Source organism: Gordionus sp. m RMFG-2023, chromosome 3, assembly GCF_954871325.1.
Source record: "Gordionus sp. m RMFG-2023 chromosome 3, tfGorSpeb1-WG-v2, whole genome shotgun sequence".
Lineage (NCBI taxonomy): Eukaryota > Metazoa > Nematomorpha > Gordioida > Chordodea > Parachordodidae > Gordionus > Gordionus sp. m RMFG-2023.
Window position 1 is genome coordinate 46,868,014 of NC_088777.1, and position 19,468 is coordinate 46,887,481.

Sequence of the window (19,468 nt, forward strand, 5' to 3'; positions counted from 1 at the left end):
ATTTTCCCATGAGGGGCTATAAGAGGGTGGTTTTCCGGCATAAATTTTATTAAAGGTTTTTAGTTCTATTTACTTCCTTTGGTTATATTATATTTTTATATAATTTTCCGTTTTCACTAATTTTTTTTAATAAAAATGTCTAAAAATTTTGATTTATAATAATTATTTTAAAAAAAATTATCAACTTCTTTATTTCTTTTATTGTTTATAGTAATATCATTGTATACATTGAGGGGGGGGGGGGTGGGGAGGGGTTAGCTTAAAATTATATTTGCGAGAACAGGCAAATTTTCGATGGTGTGAGAGTAAAATTCAACTTTCCCACCGTTTGACAACGCCTATGAGTGCTATAATATAGATAATAAATATATTCTAAATACATTTACAATTTTTCAGAAATCATATTACCGAAAATATATCAAGCCCCTAATTTGGCAAGTGGAGTAGATTCATTATTTAGGAAAGGTGGCTTAACAATCAGTATAACAAAAATATCTGACCATGGGGACTATGTTTTTTACAAGTTTTCAATTAGAAATGGTCCAGGGGGTCCAGTTATTCCTATAAAACTACAGGTAAAAAAAATATTAATTTAAAATAAATAAATAAATAAATCATATTTTCATTCATCTTTTTTAACGCTATCTATATATTATATTAGTAATAGGTCTGTCCTGAGCACGGCTGTTTATAACTAAATAAAAATTGGGCGGGGCCAGGGTTTAGAAAATTTAAATTAATTTTATAAGCAATTAGTTATCTTTATTACTTCACCTTTTATATAATGTATGATTTATATTTCTTAATTAAATATTGAAGCTTAGTATAGCTTGGATATGGACAGAAAAATATTTATTAAATAAATTCAATGTGAATTTGAAAAAATAAGTTGAAAATAATATTAAAATAAGGAAAGGAAATATAAATGTAAATCTAATTCGTACATGAATAAAATAAATATATAATTCTAATTATATTTAAAAAAATTAAGGTAGCCAAATTATCAGGGAAAATATTAATTGGAACTATAGAATTTACATCAGTACCGCCTATTGCAAATGAAACAACCACAGATAGAATTTCATCAACTACAACCAAAATCACTACTTTTACTACAACTTTATCAACTAGTGAAACTATAACTACTCCGCTTCATACTAATATTACTTCAAGCATCCCAACTACTATTACAACTTCACCGACTACTGATACTATTACAACTATACCTACAAGTGTTATAACTACGATTTTGGCAATTACTACTAAAATACCTACTACTATAACAATATTTCCAACTACAACTATGGTAGCCACTACAGTAGCTCCAGCCACTACAATAGCTCCAGCTACCACTACAGTAGCTCCAGCTCCCACTACAGTAGCTCCAACTACCACTACAGTAGCTCCAACTACCACTACAGTAGCTCCAGCTACCACTACAGTAGCTCCAGCTACCACTACAGTAGCTCCAGCTACCACTACAATAGCTCCAGCTACCACTACAGTAGCTCCAGCTACCACTACAGTAGCTCCAGCTACCACTACAGTAGCTCCAGCTACCACTACAGTAGCTCCAGCTACCACTACAGTAGCTCCAGCTACCACTACAGTAGCTCCAGCTACCACTACAGTAGCTCCAGCTACCACTACAGTAGCTCCAGCTACCACTACCAGCTACTACTACAGCTCCAGCTACCACTACTGTAGCTCCAGCTAATACTACTGTAGCTCCAGCTAATACTACTGTAGCTCCAGCTAATACTTCTGTAGCTCCATATACCACTACAGTAGCTCCAGCTACCACTACAGTAGCTCCAGCTAATACTACTGTAGCTCCAGCTAATACTTCTGTAGCTCCATCTACCACTACAGTAGCTCCAGCTACCACTACAGTAGCTCCAGCTACCACTACAGTAGCTCCAGCTACCACTACAGTAGCTCCAGCTACCACTACAGTAGCTCCAACTACTAATACAGTAGCACCAATTACCAATACAGTAGCTCCATTTACCACTACAGTAGCTCCAGCTACCACTACAGCCACTCTAGCTACTACAACAATAGCTCCTGCTACTACTACTTATACTACAACAATCTTTCCCACTACTAATGCTATTATAACATCTATGAAGTCTGCAAATACAACCATGCCTATTAGTGATACTACCACAACCACTTCCACTACTAATACAAATCCAATTTCTGCCACTTTTACAATCACAACTACTACAACTAATAACATGGTCACAATCACAATTGCTAGTAACAATACAACTATACCTATAAATGCACCCATATCTATTACCTATACTCCAGGCATCAGTTCTACTATCGCTATCACATTAGCTATTAATACTAAGCCATGAAAAAATAGTTTACTAATAGGAAAGTAATTTGATTTTTTTTTATTAGTCGAATATCAATTATTAAATTATAAAAATTGCATCCTGATTTATTTTACTCCATAATTTTTTTTAATAAAAAATCCTTGCACCATACTTGCGGTTATTTAGGCCAGTACCAGAATTAATCTGAATAATTTGTAAAATTATTTTTACCAATGTGTATATAATAATAAATCGAGATGTTATATTTCTTTTTATATAACTTGAAAAAATTTCGGAGATGTTCAATTTAAATTTTCTATTCCAACAAATTTTTGACAAAATTTTGAATTATAATTAAATAAAAATTATTGTCCATTTATTAAATAGTTGAGTATTACAAATATTGAACTTAAAAATGGTTTTTTGGGGGGCTGTGTCTAGAAATCTACACATGATTATTGTTATTTCAAAAAAAAACTTGATAATTATTTGTTCTATTTAAATTATACAATTATTATATTTTAATTTAGATGAAACCCTTTATGATTTAGAACGTTTATTTGTAGTAAATGCTTATGATTTTTTAGATGTTAATTTAGTTATATTATTTTATAAATATAGTAAAAATTTGATAAATGAATTTGTAAATTCAAATATAAAACGAGTCCCTGAATTGCAAGTGTTTCTTTGGGACATTCCCTTATCCCTCTTAGTTCTTTAAACATACATGGCATAACTCACCCCTCCCTCTTATATTGTATCTAAATATAAAAACATATCTATTTTATCTCAAAATAAAATAAACTAACTTTATTTCCCAATTTTTTTTTGTATAAAAGATTTTTACAAAAAAATACAGATAATTTTATATCAATGAAATGCTCAATCAAAATATATTATTTAATATAAGATTAAGCAACAAAATGTAAATTCTAAAGTAAGAAACCTAACAAGTTGTGCTTGTCTTATTTTTTTTAAATTTAGTTTTAGGACAAACTATAAAGATGTAAATCTATTAATTACTTCCAAAATATTTATAAATTATATAATTTTTATACATAAAAAGACTTCAATAAGCAATTTTAGATAATCAAGGATGAGACCATTATTTTTTGTAAATTAATTTTTGACAAAAATTATCTGTTCAAAAATAATATATAAACGTTGTCTAATTTAAATATTAAATTTTGATAATTTTATAAATTTTTGAAAAACTACTGATTTTTTATAATTTTGATCCTTTACAAAACTAATTCAGTTCTAGCTAATAATTATATTTATTATATCATACATCAAATCAATATCACAAATATATTAAACTAACCATTAAAAACACTAAATTTCACATAGTCTCATAATTTTAAAAAATAAAAGTAAATATATTTACCCCACACGCACAACATAATGTTAAAGATAATCATCTTGTGGGATGAAGCTAATATAATTAGCCTTGTGAATAGCTATAGCAAGTCTTTGTCTCAAGAAAAAGCCTTCGCGAGGTTCATCCATAAGTTTAAAATTTGGGAGCCAAGTTCCTTGAAAAAGGATAATGCGTGATTCCCAAAGGTTGTTAAGGTGGAGAAAATAATGGGAATTTATATGTATTATGTGATATTTCAGAATTTTTAACTATTTTTAATAGCTCCCTTTTCTCAAGAATGTTAAGTGTTTAATTGGAAGGAGCCAAAGTATCAATGAACGAGTAATCCCAGACCAGGAATTAATCTCGCTTCCAAAGAATTTGAGCAACCCCATCAGGACGTTTCCCATCAAATCTGAAAAACAAGGTTCAAGATAAATGGAATTTGAGCTCGGATTATAAATTATGTCTAACAATTTGACATTTACAAGAATGATTATGGAGAGGCTGTGTCTTCTATTACTCTCGAAGGCAAAACTGCAACCAAAACAAGTGTGGGTAGTTAGGCAGTTTAAACAAATACCAATGGCGAGACTGAATTTTAGTTTAGTTGTAATTGTAAATTAACTGAGGGAATGGCTTCGAGGAACTCATGGCCAGATCCTAAGCAGCGAGGAAAATAATGGACGGTCAGATAATTGCATTCTGGAAAGAAGTGATTCAACGCAGCTTGCAATAATAAACCCATCCCAGTCCTTCTGCCTATTCGTTTCTGGAAGTTGGTGATCAGCGATAATTCGTGATTTCTACTTGATAATAGAATGTTTTATCAAATGGGTTTAAGATCGGAAGGAGTTCACCCTTCTTGGTGGGAAAAGTGGCTTGAGCCCACGCTATTTCATCAAATTTACGGTTTAGAATATTTTGATTAGGACTTTAATCCCGTTTTCATAAACACTTAGAGGTATGGGATATTTAAAAATAGGAGTTGATCGAAGCGCATAGGATACGAGGAATATTTTTGAAAAAATTCAAGAGGAAAAAGGCTTTATGGGAGGGAAGAAGGATTACCGCCAACTCAAAAACCATATCAAGAATGGAAGGAAGGAAGGAAGATATTGCTGAGGTAATCTTCAAACAGGAGCATCTAAATGATTTAGTTCTTCTATGGTGGTCAGTTTGAAGTTGCGTGAATTAGGTATAATTGATTTGAGAAATGAATTCGGATTTCTCGGGGTTGATAGAGAGACCAATAGCAGTCCCAGCCTCCTTGATTAAATTACTGTTTTATTAACATCCACCAAGGATACCATTATCAATATACCAGGCATGCAAGGATATTGAACACGTCGAGTTAATGGATTTAACGATGACGTTGGATTCAAGAGAATCTCCCTGTTGATGCCCTCAATGGATGGAATTTTTTAATATAGACAGAGAAGTTAAATGTTAACAAGAATGAAAAAATTTAGCATAGTGGGGTTAAAGAGTACGAATTCCGAGAAAGTGTATTATAGGCATTAGAGAAGTTAATTTTGACTAGAGACTTATTGGTAGGCTGATTTTCTAAATGTATTCTAGTTAAATGTACAATAACTTTACAACTACCTGTGACCCACACCGAGTTGGAAAGGGCTTAGAAGATATGAAGCTTCATGGTTTATTTGAGAAGATATCATCTTAATAAACGGCGAAAGGTTGACTAAATTAAATTTATATTTAAGACCCTGATTTATTTGGTGAACAATCGGTCTAAAAAATAGTATTAAAAAAAACATATTGGCAAGTTTTAACATAACTGACTTGGTCTCCTTTAATGTTTGATATTGTATAAAAAATATTTAATATATATATATGTTAGGGTTTGTTTTATTTTAATTCCAGTTAAGAAAACTATTAAATGAGAGAGCGTTTGCGACTTAAAATTGTAAAATATTTTTAAAAAACTACGTCATTCGAAGTTTGGAGGTTTAAAGGGCCCCGATCTTTAAAAAGGTTATATCTTTAAAAATGTTTTAATATAAAATTAGCTAATTCAACAACTACATATATCAAGCTAAATTATTAAGCTATCGAAAAAAATATAGATAAGAATTAAATGATCGTTATTTTTTTTTACTCGGGTTTTAAAATCTTTGAGTTCCACAAGTTCTGAGTATTAAACATAAATATAAGAGTTATTATGTAATTTTTTCATTAGTTTTTCTAATTGGTTCAAAATCTAAAATGGCCTCCAAAATAAATTAAGCTAAGAATTGACAAAATATAAAAAAAAATGGTCATCAATATTTTTGAAGTGACGTATTTATAAAATTATAATTTTTTTATTATACTTTTCTACATCTTGATAAGTATCAGCCCTCGAGACATTTCGTATAGGCTACGCTTAGATATTGACTTTAAATTTAAAATATCATATATATATATGTCGTATAGGGTTTCAGAATCCGTGGGGATTCGGAATCTCTCAATTTTAAATCATTTACTAAGGGCGATTTTTGGATTTTAAAAATCTGATTTTACAAGAATTGTATTCCAGCATGTGTAGAGTATTTACCCTATAAATTTCAGCCAATTTCAGCGATAGACATTTTAGTATTTTTTTAATTTATATGAAAAAAAACCATATAAAAATTAATATAAATTAGAAGTAGTTCTAAAGTTCATGGCAAAATTGTTTGAAATTTACAGTTTGGGTACTCTACCCATGCTAGAATACATTTCCGGTTAAATCGAACTTTAAAACTTTTTAAATCGCTCTCGGTAAAGGATTTAAACTCAAGAGATTCCGAATCCCAATACGACATATATGTATATATATATATATATATACTAGGTTATTAATAACATTAATATTCAATGTATCATTGTCCGTCAAAATAATTGCAAAAATTTTACAATATTTGAGTAATGGCATCCAGTCAATCAAGGAATTATTTTTCGTAAAAGAAATCAAAATTTAGACTTTTGGTTCTTAATTTGTTCAAATCGATTCTCACATAGATATCATAACTGCGTCTACTAATGTCTTTTAAGAAAAAATCAATTCTATTTCAGTGTTGTGGAGTGAATATTTCTTTTCTTAATTTTAATAAAAAATCTTTTAAATTCACATCTATATAAATGTATGGTAGAGTTCGCTGAGTTGGTATCAAATTGGTTAAAGTCAATAAGTGGTTCCAACTTAGTTACAAACTTCAAAATAAAGAAAGGTTACAATTTAATTAGTACATTCCGTTTTATCTATCCAAACAACTATTATTGAACAAAAAAACATGAAAGGGATCTACTAATGAACTATTTTTGATTTTTAATATTTAATACATCGAACACGTAATGTTTTCACAAATAACTAATTATAATATATATATATATATAATACAACTAATTTAATAACCAATTTAACAAAACTTACAAGGATAATTTAAAATATTTATTTTGACTATTTAAATTACCAAATTAACCCTTCCATACTATCACATATATTCTCACTATTTTTTATCTCTTGATCTTATACGGGATAAATTGTTTTCTTATCCATTTTGGATTTCGCTTTTCTATTATTGGCGAACTAAATGTATTTTCGTTTCTCATAGCAGGTCGGTTCATAATATTCTGTTTTTATATTTATAGTGTTTTCTGATGTGTCTTTGGCTATCGAGGTTGGAATAGGTATAATTTTATCAATTATAATGTCTTTGGTTAGTGATATAGTTTGCATCTCATCTATTTCTCCTTCCTCCCTAGTATAATTTAAATGGGATTTGTCGAACCTATTTTTCAAATAGTTAATATGCCTTCTCTATAAACCTAATCTTGTTTTAGCTAAAAACGTCATTGACCCTTTTCTTTTAGTAATGAAACCTGGTATCCAGGTATATTTTAAAAATCTTTTGCATATATTTTTCCATTTATATTAAAAAAAACCTTGTTACTGGAGCTGGTATGGATGAGAATAAATGTTTCACCAACATCTAGAGTCCTATGGATTAAATTTTTAAGTATAATTTAACTAGAGCAATGTTTAATGAATATTTGTGAAAATCTTGTATTCTATCATAATCTGTTTTTTTTCAAAAGCTCTTAAAAGCAATGTTTAATAAATATTTGTGAAAATCTTGTATTCCATCATAATCTGTTTTTTTCCTACCTAAGCTCTTAAAAGTTTGTACTAAGTGCTCTTCCTCTCCATTTAATGGCGGAAGAAGCAATATACACATTTTTAATTACTAATTGTTTGCAAAATATATCAAATTCTCTACTTTTAAATAGGGACACATTATCGTAACAAAAATGGCAAAGAGTCTTCACGATACATTTCTTACTTACATAAAATTATAGGTAGACGATGTTTTGTCAGACCATTTACTAGAACCATTTATTATTACTAAATATATATCTCCATTAATTGGTCCGGCAAAATCTAAATCAATTCGTCCCCATAGTTTATTTGGGAGGGCCATTGCCCTATCATCGTTTTACTACCAGGGTTATATATTTGACATAATTTACAATTTTTACCATGTAATTAAATGTCTGCTATAATATTAGTTTTCATGGATAATAATTATGTTTTGGGACATTTGTAAAAAAATAAAAATATTTACTTATAGATCTTTCGGCATTATGGTTTTTAATCCCCATAATTAGTATTGTTAAACGGCTCATTTTGAGTCGATTTTTAAAAATGGATAACTCAATATTTTAGCTAAAGAAATATTGTCTAAGGCTCCAGATTTTGCTAATAGATATCTAGACCTTTGAGCCATCTATGAGCAAAATCTTCAGGCTTGACTTATATTTTTCTAGATAAAATATTGAGTTAGCGGTTTTTAAAAATCGGCTCAAATCGAGACGTTTAACAACACTACCCATAATATATACCCTGCCTACATCGTGAGTTCTTTTGGCCCTGAAAAATGGTTTAACATCTTCATCTATTACTTTCTGCCAACCAGTTGTAGTGTAACGAATGGAGAACATATGATGGTATGTGATTTCAAATCTAACGCTGAGATAAACTGTGGGGCATCCGCTACTATTAAATTAATATTTAATTCTCAAGGTGATTTACCATCGATTGGGGAAACGAGAAGGCATATCCGCATTGCTTTTTTTCGTTCCTACAACCCATAATCATAATTTGCCAGTAGTAGTGACCATCCTTGACGACATATCTGTTATTTTATTAATGTGAATTAAGTGATTATGTAAGTGTTTTATTATCAGTGTTTATAGCAAAATGATTACCAATAGATATTGTTTAAATTTAGTTATTCTAAATATGATTGTCAAATGCTCACTCTCTATCTGACTGCAATTTCATCCCTTAAAAGCATATGTAAGGAGCGGCAATAGTGGATAAATTGTTTATAAACTTTTGATTATAATTCATTATACCGATAAAAGCTTGTAATTCTTTGACATTTTTTGAGAACGGTGCATCTAAAATTTATTCACATTCTTATTTGTTGTTGTGATTCCCTCTTAATTAATTGTATAACCTAGGGTTTTCTTTAAATAAAATTGCATTAACTTGATACCGTTTATTTCTAAAGTTTTTAATATTTATCAGAAATCGTTTGTCAACATTCCCTATAAATTAATATAGCGTATAAATATACCACTACGCCGTGAAGTATAAGAATCCATTGCTTATTTAAAAATGGCTGGCGTTAAAGCTATCCGAATAGAAGTCACGCGAAACCATAAAGTTCAATTGGCATGTTGATCACTAACAATATTTTTGCCTCCTCATCTAATTTGAAAGTGCCAATCTGATAAATCGAATTATTGTATATTTTGATTCATTAGTAGTATGACAACTTATTCATTTATTCTGAGTGTAGAATATTGATCAATAAAAATATTTGCTAACCATCTATTGAAAGTTACCAGAAATTCGTAAGGAATCCATCCTTTTGAATTACAGGCACGATTGGAGAAGCGTTATCTAATATTTTAGTCTTTCTAAAACTTCCATGGAAATACAGAAATAAATTGATCCCTAAAACATATTTTTATATTTATTTTTTTTCAAATTTGCATCTCTAAGCTAATGCCTTTATTTTCTTTAAATAGTCCATCAGAAGGTTTCTGGTGATTCGCTATTCAATCTAATAAAATATTTTTTTGACGCAAATTGTTGCGCTCTTTTATATATTTCTGCCATCTTCTATTTTCTAAGAAATTAATAATTACTTTTTATATCGGTTATTATGTTTATTCCTCCATATGCTATAAATAAATTCTTCAACATCGAGACCATCTGTGGAATATTCTTGAGGGTGAGGACAGAACCTGGAAATACGATATACTACCCGAATATGATGAGAGGTATCCAAGTTAAAGTGGAGAAGGGTGGTATATTCACATTTTCGTTTTATTTATTAGACAAAAAATATAGAGGTCTATTTATGTTTTTAAATAAATTTAGTTTCGCCATTTCATAATAAAAAAAAAAAGTTAATTGTTTTTTTACTATATGATTATTATTTCCCATTTTAAGATATATATTTTTATATATAAATGTTGAAGAATAAAATAATATAGGTGTTTAAGATTTTATATAGTTGTTCAAGAATTATAGCAATTTCCCTAATATATAAAAATATTGTTATGGTGACAGATATACTAAATTTATATAATAATTATATATGTATGTAGGTAAGAAATCGAGAAATTATTTAATCTTTCTAAAGTAATTAACCAACCATTGCACCATTATATTTTTATGAAAATTCAAAACAAAAATATAACAACTATGTTAAATAAAATTAAAAATCCTAAATTTAACAAAGGTGTTCCCAAAAAGGAACCATAACTATATTTAAAAATTTCGATTTGTATTTTTCTGTCTAATATATAAAAACTTTCGATTCTTTGGTGAAATGTTTTATTGTAATTCATAGTGAAATTGAATTTATTCGTTACATCATAAAACTTAAATACGTTAAAATAATATAAATAACATATATTTTATAATATAACATGAATATACTTTTCAAAAATAACGTCCCCTAGTGAGAATTTTTTATTTGGCATTTGAATTCTTGTATCTCTCGTAATTCAATATAAAAAATAAGGCGCCTTCACTGGCGTTTTATTTAATGATAATTAATAATGATAATATTATGAAAATATAGAAATATTAAAGGCTAGAGAAATATAGTAAGATATCACAAATATGTTTATTTAGAAGAAAAAAACAAGAGAAATTATACATCTCGATTTAGAAATGAGAACCATAAATAAAAAACCACATTAATTTTATGAATATTTCCGAGCATTTTGAGAGATGTTGAGAGTGGAGGGTGAAATTCTTAGAATCACATTACACTCTACTAATATTTATATCATAGGGAAATAAATCATTTTCGATGTATCTTTATAATAAATATTTTTAAATTATAATTTAGGTATTAATAAAAAGTGAATATTTTAAATTTATTTTATAGGTTAGAAATATCGGTTTACAGTGATTAAATAATATGACAAAATTGTTTATAGGAAATAACCTAATAATTATCTATGCTGTTTATTCACAGTAATAAAAATAAAATATTTTTTATAAATTTTGACTTTTTTTAAAAAAAAAATTAACGCCTTGGAAAGAAATTAACCCACAAAAAATTATGGGTTAAATCGTTATTTTATTTAGTGCTGACATTTTTTTTTAATTTTTTTGCTATTATAAAAAAATATTTCGCTAGATATATCAGTTTAAATAATTCTCCCTATATTATTTTAGCATACATAACTAATATTATTCAATCATCTTAAGATGATCATGGATGAAAGGGTTAGTCATTATATATTCTAATTTTATTATTTTAGTATCACTATTTTGTTAGTTTTTGGGGTAAGTCTTCTTAGTTTACTTCTTTAAGGTTGTATATAAAACGCTTTTAAAATGTTAATAAATTCATTTATTGTGATTTTTGAGCAATGTTAATAGGATAATTTTGATATATCTAACTAGGTAGAAGAAATCTATTTCCAAAGTAGATATGTAGTTGAATATAAAGTATGATTTTAAGTCATTTGACATTTTTAGTATTTTTAGAAAACCTTTAAATTGTTTTCTATATTTTTTTTTCAAAAATAATATAAGCCATAATTTTCAATTTTCAATTTTAGATTTTAACGCTCGTTATATCAGTGATATGGTTAACGAACACCGAAAACGTTTCAGCACAGCAAGGTATAGAAGATTTTAAATCCTATAAATTACTTAAATTTTAAACAAAATGGAAGGTCTCACCATAAAATTTTTTATCCCTTCATGGTCTATTGGTGGCCAATCGAATAAAGCGATTCGCGGTTAATTTCCCCAGACATTTTGATGACGAAAATATAATTAAAAAAATTTATAATAATATTTAAAAATTTGGTAAAATTGCCCATTCTAAAACTAATATCTCGACTTCTATTTATGTTTTTTCTTAGAACCTTTACTTGAATTTTTTTTTAGTTAGATAAAATAAATGGAGAGTTAAATAATGAATGGCACATTATTTTTAAAAAAATGATAATACGATCTTTAAATATTTTTTTTCTAATGTTAAACGATAGCTCCATTCAAACAAATGGTTAATGGGAAAAAAAATTAAATAAAGACCCCATATCGGTGTTTATATTTTACTCGAAGGAAATTATCTGTTAGATCTGAGTGGGGGATTCAACTTCTAATATCAAATTCCTGACCCTATAAAAAAAAATCTTGCCAAATTAAGAATTATATTATGCTAAAATTTAATTTTGATAGAAGGAAGATATCATTGAGAGCAAGCTTAAAAATATCAAAACTTTAATAATACTGCAAAAAATTAATTCAACTAAAATCAATGAAATTCTCTCAAATATAATATGCTAAAGAAGATATTTTAAGTTTTTAAGGAGAGAAAGGTAAAGCTGGGGCAAGGGAAGGGGGGGGGATTTAAAGATAAGTTAATTTAATCAAACAAAAATAAATTCTACCGAAATCTCCTTATTTTGCTTCTCTAAAATCAATTATTCTGGATATTTTATATTATTCAGCCAAATGAAAGTCATTGATTTTATAAATTTTTCAGCCCATTTTTTAGCACGAGATAAAAAAAAAAAAAGAAGCTACTCTGGCAATAAAATTAATTTCTTTCCCATCTCTAGGAGAAAAAAGGACCTCAGACCCTAAATTTCAAAGTGATGAGATATGGATATAAATTTATAATATATAAGTAAACCATTTAGGTTAAGATATCAGTGCATAAATTTCTCTTCTACTGATACTCTAAAGTACATTTTTTTTTATTATTTATATTCACGATATAAGTAAATAAGTACTGAAAATGGAAATTAAATAATTAGCTTTACATTTCACATTATATAAATTCTAATTGTTAGTTATTGTCTATTATCATAATTATTTCATTAAGTACTGAAAATGGAAATTAAATAATTAGCTTTACATTTCACATTATATAAATTCTAATTGTTAGTTATTGTCTATTATCATAATTATTTCATTAATATAAACGATTTCCTAAATAAAAGCCTCTCAAATGGAAAATTCTCCTATAATTTATTTAGCATTATCAAATTATTATTTTTTACCAATTATATAAAAATTTGTTTTTAGGAAAATAATGATTATTAAACTTTAAAACTAGTCCAATTTTCTAAGTATCGATAACTGAGACACCCCCATAATTTGAAGCTTATTTTGACCCAAAAATATCTTCTGAATTATTATCAAATGACATTGAGCATTTATCTACTCTAAAAATGTAGGTGACTAATTTATGAAACCATAATAATATATTATTACCAGAATGTATACCTTAAAAAATTGGGCATCCGCCTACTTTCAAATGTGAGAAAAATTTTACTTCTAAAGATATTAATATTATAATTAAAGAAACGCTAATTTTGGTCAGAATTCTTTTTCTCGATCTCAGCCCAAATTATAAAAGTCTTACTATTATGTTATGCTTTGTTATGCTTATATTATTATGATTTTATAAATTTATCCACTTCTAGTTCCTTCTTTCGGTAGAAAACCACTACAAAATTGCTTAATAAAGCAAGGCACACAATTAGAACGATCAGAATCTACACACCCGAAAAAATTCGGATTTATTATGCGTAATAAACCTTTATAGAATCATTGCATAATATAATTAATTAATGTTATAATTTCATTCCATAGTATAACCAGGATATATTAAATTAATATTCAAAAATTGGGATATCCTTTTTTTATTTTTTTTTTAAATTCTCTACATCTCTTGGGGAGTTAATTTAGTTTAAAAGCAACTATGTATTAAAGTGTAACTCTCCTTAAAAATTTATATCTAAAAAAAATTATTAGAGTGTAAATCAGTTTTTGATGTAGCTTGTTAAGATCATGAGGAATTTAAACATTATATTTTACTTCTTTACAGTAAATTGCATAATTATATATTATTTTACGGGGCAAAAAAAGGTGATCTAGATGGATCTACTCTTTTCTTAATTGCAAAATATATAACTGAAGCGACTTGCAACTTGGATATAAATATAGGTATTTATGGAAGCACGATAATAGGTATGAAAAAAAAATGTCATTTTAATTTATGATTTTTCTTTTCAGCTAAAGATTTCCCTGGCTCTATTCCCTCTTTATAAACCTCTTTTTTGATGACGAAATTAAAAATATAGATTATATTTTACTTTATTTGAGGCTGTGTCCAAAATATCATAAAAATTGATTCGTAAACCTTTGAAACTTTGTCGATAAATTAGAAATAAGCATTTTTTAAATAAAAATTTAAAAAAAAACATATGATTTTAATAAAATTATAAAACTCTTGCTTTTAAAACTTTCTGATGTTTTTAACAAAACTTTGGACTAACCCCAAAATATTTTTTACTAAATTGATTTAAAACACATAGGATATTTTATGTTTATTATCATTTAATAGAATCAAATTTTGGTTAAATATATGTTGGATTCCAAATGCAATATAGACTTTAAATAAAAAAATTAACTCTAAAAATAAGCCATTTAATTCTAATAGCATTTTATATTGAATATATGGAAATTAAATAGTAATCTGTATGCTTAGTCTCATGTTAATTAATATGGTAATTAATAATATTTAATATTTTTTAGAAATTGTAACAGACCGAGGTTATCGAGCAAACAATTTGGCCCTTGGGGCAGATTCATACTTTAGCTCAGATGGTTTAACAATCAGTATAACGAGAATATCTACCTTTAGGCGATATATTTTCTACAAGTTTGCTATTAGAAATGGTCCAGGAGGACCGACCACGCCCATAAAACTTCAGGTAACGATTATTCATATCATATGCTAGGAGAAACTGGGGTCATATGATCAAATATTTTTACAATTTGAAATAATATATAAAAAATATAGGATATAAATAAAAAAAATCTTCATATACTCTATGATAGACTCATAATCCGGCTGTAATAAAAACCTCCAAGCTCGATCTTTCATAGGTTGAGGGTCTAGTCCTTAATATGTGAGTGGTGATAATTTCGCCAACTGACCCCATACTCAAAATGAGGTGGCAATAAATCCGGGGGGAAATATTATTAGGGGAGATAGAAATTTGGGACTACTTTTAATATGTCATATGATAGTCAATAGATAAACTCTCATAAAATTTTTAAATAATTATTTATGTTATTTTTAGTGATTTCTAAAAGAAAATTTACATTAAATTTGACAAAATTAACCAAACAAAACTGTTTTTTGCCCAAATATCTTTTAATTATAGAATACCAATTTAGTAAAACATATAAATATTTCTAACAAAAAAAATTTATTTTCTGACAAAATTTGAGTTATTTCGCTGAAACAGTTAAATATTATTAGCATTTGGGGGTTTACTCCGGTTGCCGTTGCACCCTTGTCTCTCATCTACCATATATAAAACGTTCTTCGTATTTTCATGATTATTACTATTTAATATTTTTTTAAATATTATATTTATGTTTTACTGGGAAAACATCGTCAGCAAGCGCAAAGCCCTCTAATTAAAAAATAAAACAATCCAGACACTCCGTATCATCAAAAATATTATTATTTCTATTTTTTATTCTTGTATATAAAAACTAAAACGATAAATTAAAAAATTCTCTTAGATAGTGTTAATAAAAACCCCGATTAGAGTAGATTTTTAAAAACTGCTCGAATAAGATAAACATCATGTAAGCCTGGAGATTTGGTAAATAGAGGTCAAAATCTTTCTCCCAATTATGATCTCCAAGCATACATAATATTATTTAAGCCAAAATCTTAATCGGGCAGTTTTTAAAAATCGACCAAATCAGGCCAATTAACAACACTACTTTAAAGAGTAGGCTAAAAATAAATGAATCAGCTACTTTTTATTTTATTTCACCTTTTAAAATTTTCATATTTTTTGGTAATAAGGGTGGAGCTCGGTCTCAAAGATTAGAAAAAAATATTCCCCTTGCATTATTTTTCATGGCTTCTTATTGGAAATTATATGCTAAAATTTTTAAATGTTTATTAAAGTAATTATAATAATGCCTAAAGTATCCTTCTAAACTCTAATTCAGCAAGTAAGTTATCAATATTGGCTCTTCAAAGTGGCTATTATGATGGGCACCTATTATTTAGTATGTTTTATATCACCTCCAACTCCAATCTTATTCTACGTAAAATGATTGTTTATAAAAAAAATTTATTTTATTTTCGCAATAATAATAAAATAAAGATATTGTAGCTTGACTGGGTAAGCTGCAAGAGAATATTTATTTATTTTGAAAATTCAAATTATATTGATTCTTTAAATTTTATACAGCCTTTTTTTTCATATGTAATTAAAATGATAGACTTTATTTTTTTTCTCAATAATAGATTATTATATTTACTATTTTTCATCTGAATTCAGATTCTATCGCTAACTCGATTTTATTTTTCGGAATGTAATCACACGATATAATTTTCATATCAATTCTCTTTCTAAATCGGGTGGTTAGACTTTTCCTAGCTAGATTTCTAACATTTCCTTTTAATAATCTAAATAAATTGAAACTTTATTTGATGCTTTACAAATTGGATGCTATCATAACTCTTAACATTTTTTTTCATATAGATCACCTGTAAGTATCCTCAACATATATCAAAGGAAGGTTATGTCTGTTTATGATTCTTAAAAATTTAAAAAGCGATTCTTATTATAACACTGAAGTATTTAAATTATTCTAATCAATTTTTCAAATTTTTTTTATAAATAAGAATTTAGGAATTAAATAAACCCTCTAAAATAAATATAACCACTTTGAAAGATAATAAAATAAAATTATTAAATTTTAGTGACTCCAGTGAATAAAATTTTAAAAAATGGTTCAGGTTAGGGTTACAGTTCCTATAAGTTTATTAAAGAAGGTTTTGATGTTAAAATTTGGTACCAATTACGAGAGTTAGGGTTATGATTCAACTCTGATACATTTTATAATGTATTAATTAATATTAATTGAATTAAATTTTATAATGTGATCAGGAAAATTCGAATGATAAAAGCATAATAATTAAAAATTATTAAAGGAATCAAACCACCGAGGACAAATATTTGTTGGATCGATAGAATTTACATCTAGTCCGGTAATAGCAAGCTTTATAACTGAGAGGGCATTTAGTGTTACGATCAATACTAACCCATTTAATTCTTACAACACAACAAACATGCTTCCAATATCTAGTATTAATATCAATAGTACACCTTTTATTAGGCCTAACATTATTAATATTTCTGATTCCTTTGCCACGACAACAATATCTTCTGATTCAACAACAATCGCACTTACTGATACCATTGAAACAACAACAGACACAACTGAGATTGATACTACAATTAGCACAGGTAATATTGGATTAACAACAAGAACCCCTTATACTCCTACCCTAGAAAATAAACTTACCCCTGATGAAACAATAACAACTACTAATGAAAATACTACTAATAAAACATCCACGCTTATTACTGATATCATAAAAACAACTGAAATTACAAATATCATGCCCACTACAGATAAAGCAACTATTCTAACTACTGGTATCACAGCAACCATTCTTAACAAATCTACAAGATCTATATCTAATAATACAACCCCTAATCTCATATTAGATATTTTTACAACCACTCCAACAATAATAATATCTAGCATTAATAGTACACCTTTTATTAGGCCTAATCTCATTATTAATACTTCTAATTCCTCTGCCAGGACAACCATATTCTCTGATTCCACAACAATCCCATCTAATGATACCCCGTCAATTAAAACTACAATTGATATAACAACAGCCACGTCTGTGAGTGATACCACATTTACCACAGGTAATATTGGAATTATAACAAACACCCCTAATACAACGACCCTAGATAATACACTAACCACTGATGCCACAATAACAACTACTAGTGATATTATTACTACGAATATATTTGTTACGGATACCACGAAAAATGCATCTACTACTAGTGCCTTAACAATCATACCTAGTACTGAAACAACCGTAACCACACTTACTACTACAACAGCTACGAAAGCTAATACTGACAGCATAACAACTACGCCTAATATTGAATCTATAAAATCTACGCCCATTACTGATATAATAACAACAACTGAGAATACAAATATAATGCTCACTACAGATAAAGCAACTATTCTAACTACTGGTATCAAAGCAACCGTGCTTAACAAATCTACAACATCTATATCTACTAATACAACATCTAATCTAATACCAGATATTTCTAACACCACTCCAACAATAATAATATATAGCCTTAATAGTACGCCTTTTATTTCTAATCTCACTATTAATACTTCTGATTCCACTGGCACAACAACCATATCCCCAGATTCCACAACAATCGTACCTACTGATACCTTGTCAATAAAAACTACCATTGATATAACAACAGCCACACTTGTGAATGATACCACATTTACCACAGGTAATATTGGAATTACAACAACAACGCGTAATACAACGACCCTAGATAATACACTAACCACTGATGCCACAATAACAACTACTAGTGATATTATTACTACGAATATATTTGTTACGGATACCACGAAAAATGCATCTAATACTAGTGCCTTAACAATTACACCTAGTACTGAAACAACCGTAACCACACTTACTAAAAAAATAGAGACCATAGGTATTACAGACAGCACAACAACCACGCCTAATATTGTATCTATAAAATTCACGCCTATTACTGATATAATAACAATAACTGAAAATACAAATAACATGCTCACTACAGATAAAGCAACTATTCTAACTACTGGTATCATAGCAACCTTGCTAACCGAATCTACAACTTCTATATCTACTAATACAACCCGTAATCTAATACCAGATATTTCTAACACCACTCCAACAATAATAATATCTAGCCTTAATAGTACGCCTTTTATTTCTAATCTCACTATTAATACTTCTGATTCCACTGGCACAACAACCATATCCCCAGATTCCACAACAATCGTACCTACTGATACCTTGTCAATAAAAACTACCATTGATATAACAACAGCCACACTTGTGAATGATACCACATTTACCACAGGTAATATTGGAATTACAACAACAACGCGTAATGACCCTAGATAATACACTAACCACTGATGCCACAATAACAACTACTAGTGATATTATTACTACGAATATATTTGTTACGGATACCACGAAAAATGCATCTAATACTAGTGCCTTAACAATTACACCTAGTACTG

General features: G+C 28.1%; 1 protein-coding gene across 1 annotated transcript in view; it reads left to right on the plus strand.

Moving 5' to 3' along the window:
- The first annotated feature begins 340 nt into the window (after nucleotides 1-340).
- Nucleotides 341-19,468, plus strand: part of LOC135927055 (serine-rich adhesin for platelets-like) — a 29,560-nt gene continuing 10,432 nt past the window's right edge. Inside the window, 7 exon segments of the mRNA XM_065462992.1 lie at nucleotides 341-344; nucleotides 397-575; nucleotides 992-1,669; nucleotides 1,671-2,322; nucleotides 14,153-14,254; nucleotides 14,822-15,000; nucleotides 17,256-19,302. Coding sequence (XP_065319064.1) covers nucleotides 341-344; nucleotides 397-575; nucleotides 992-1,669; nucleotides 1,671-2,322; nucleotides 14,153-14,254; nucleotides 14,822-15,000; nucleotides 17,256-19,302 — 3,841 coding nt within the window.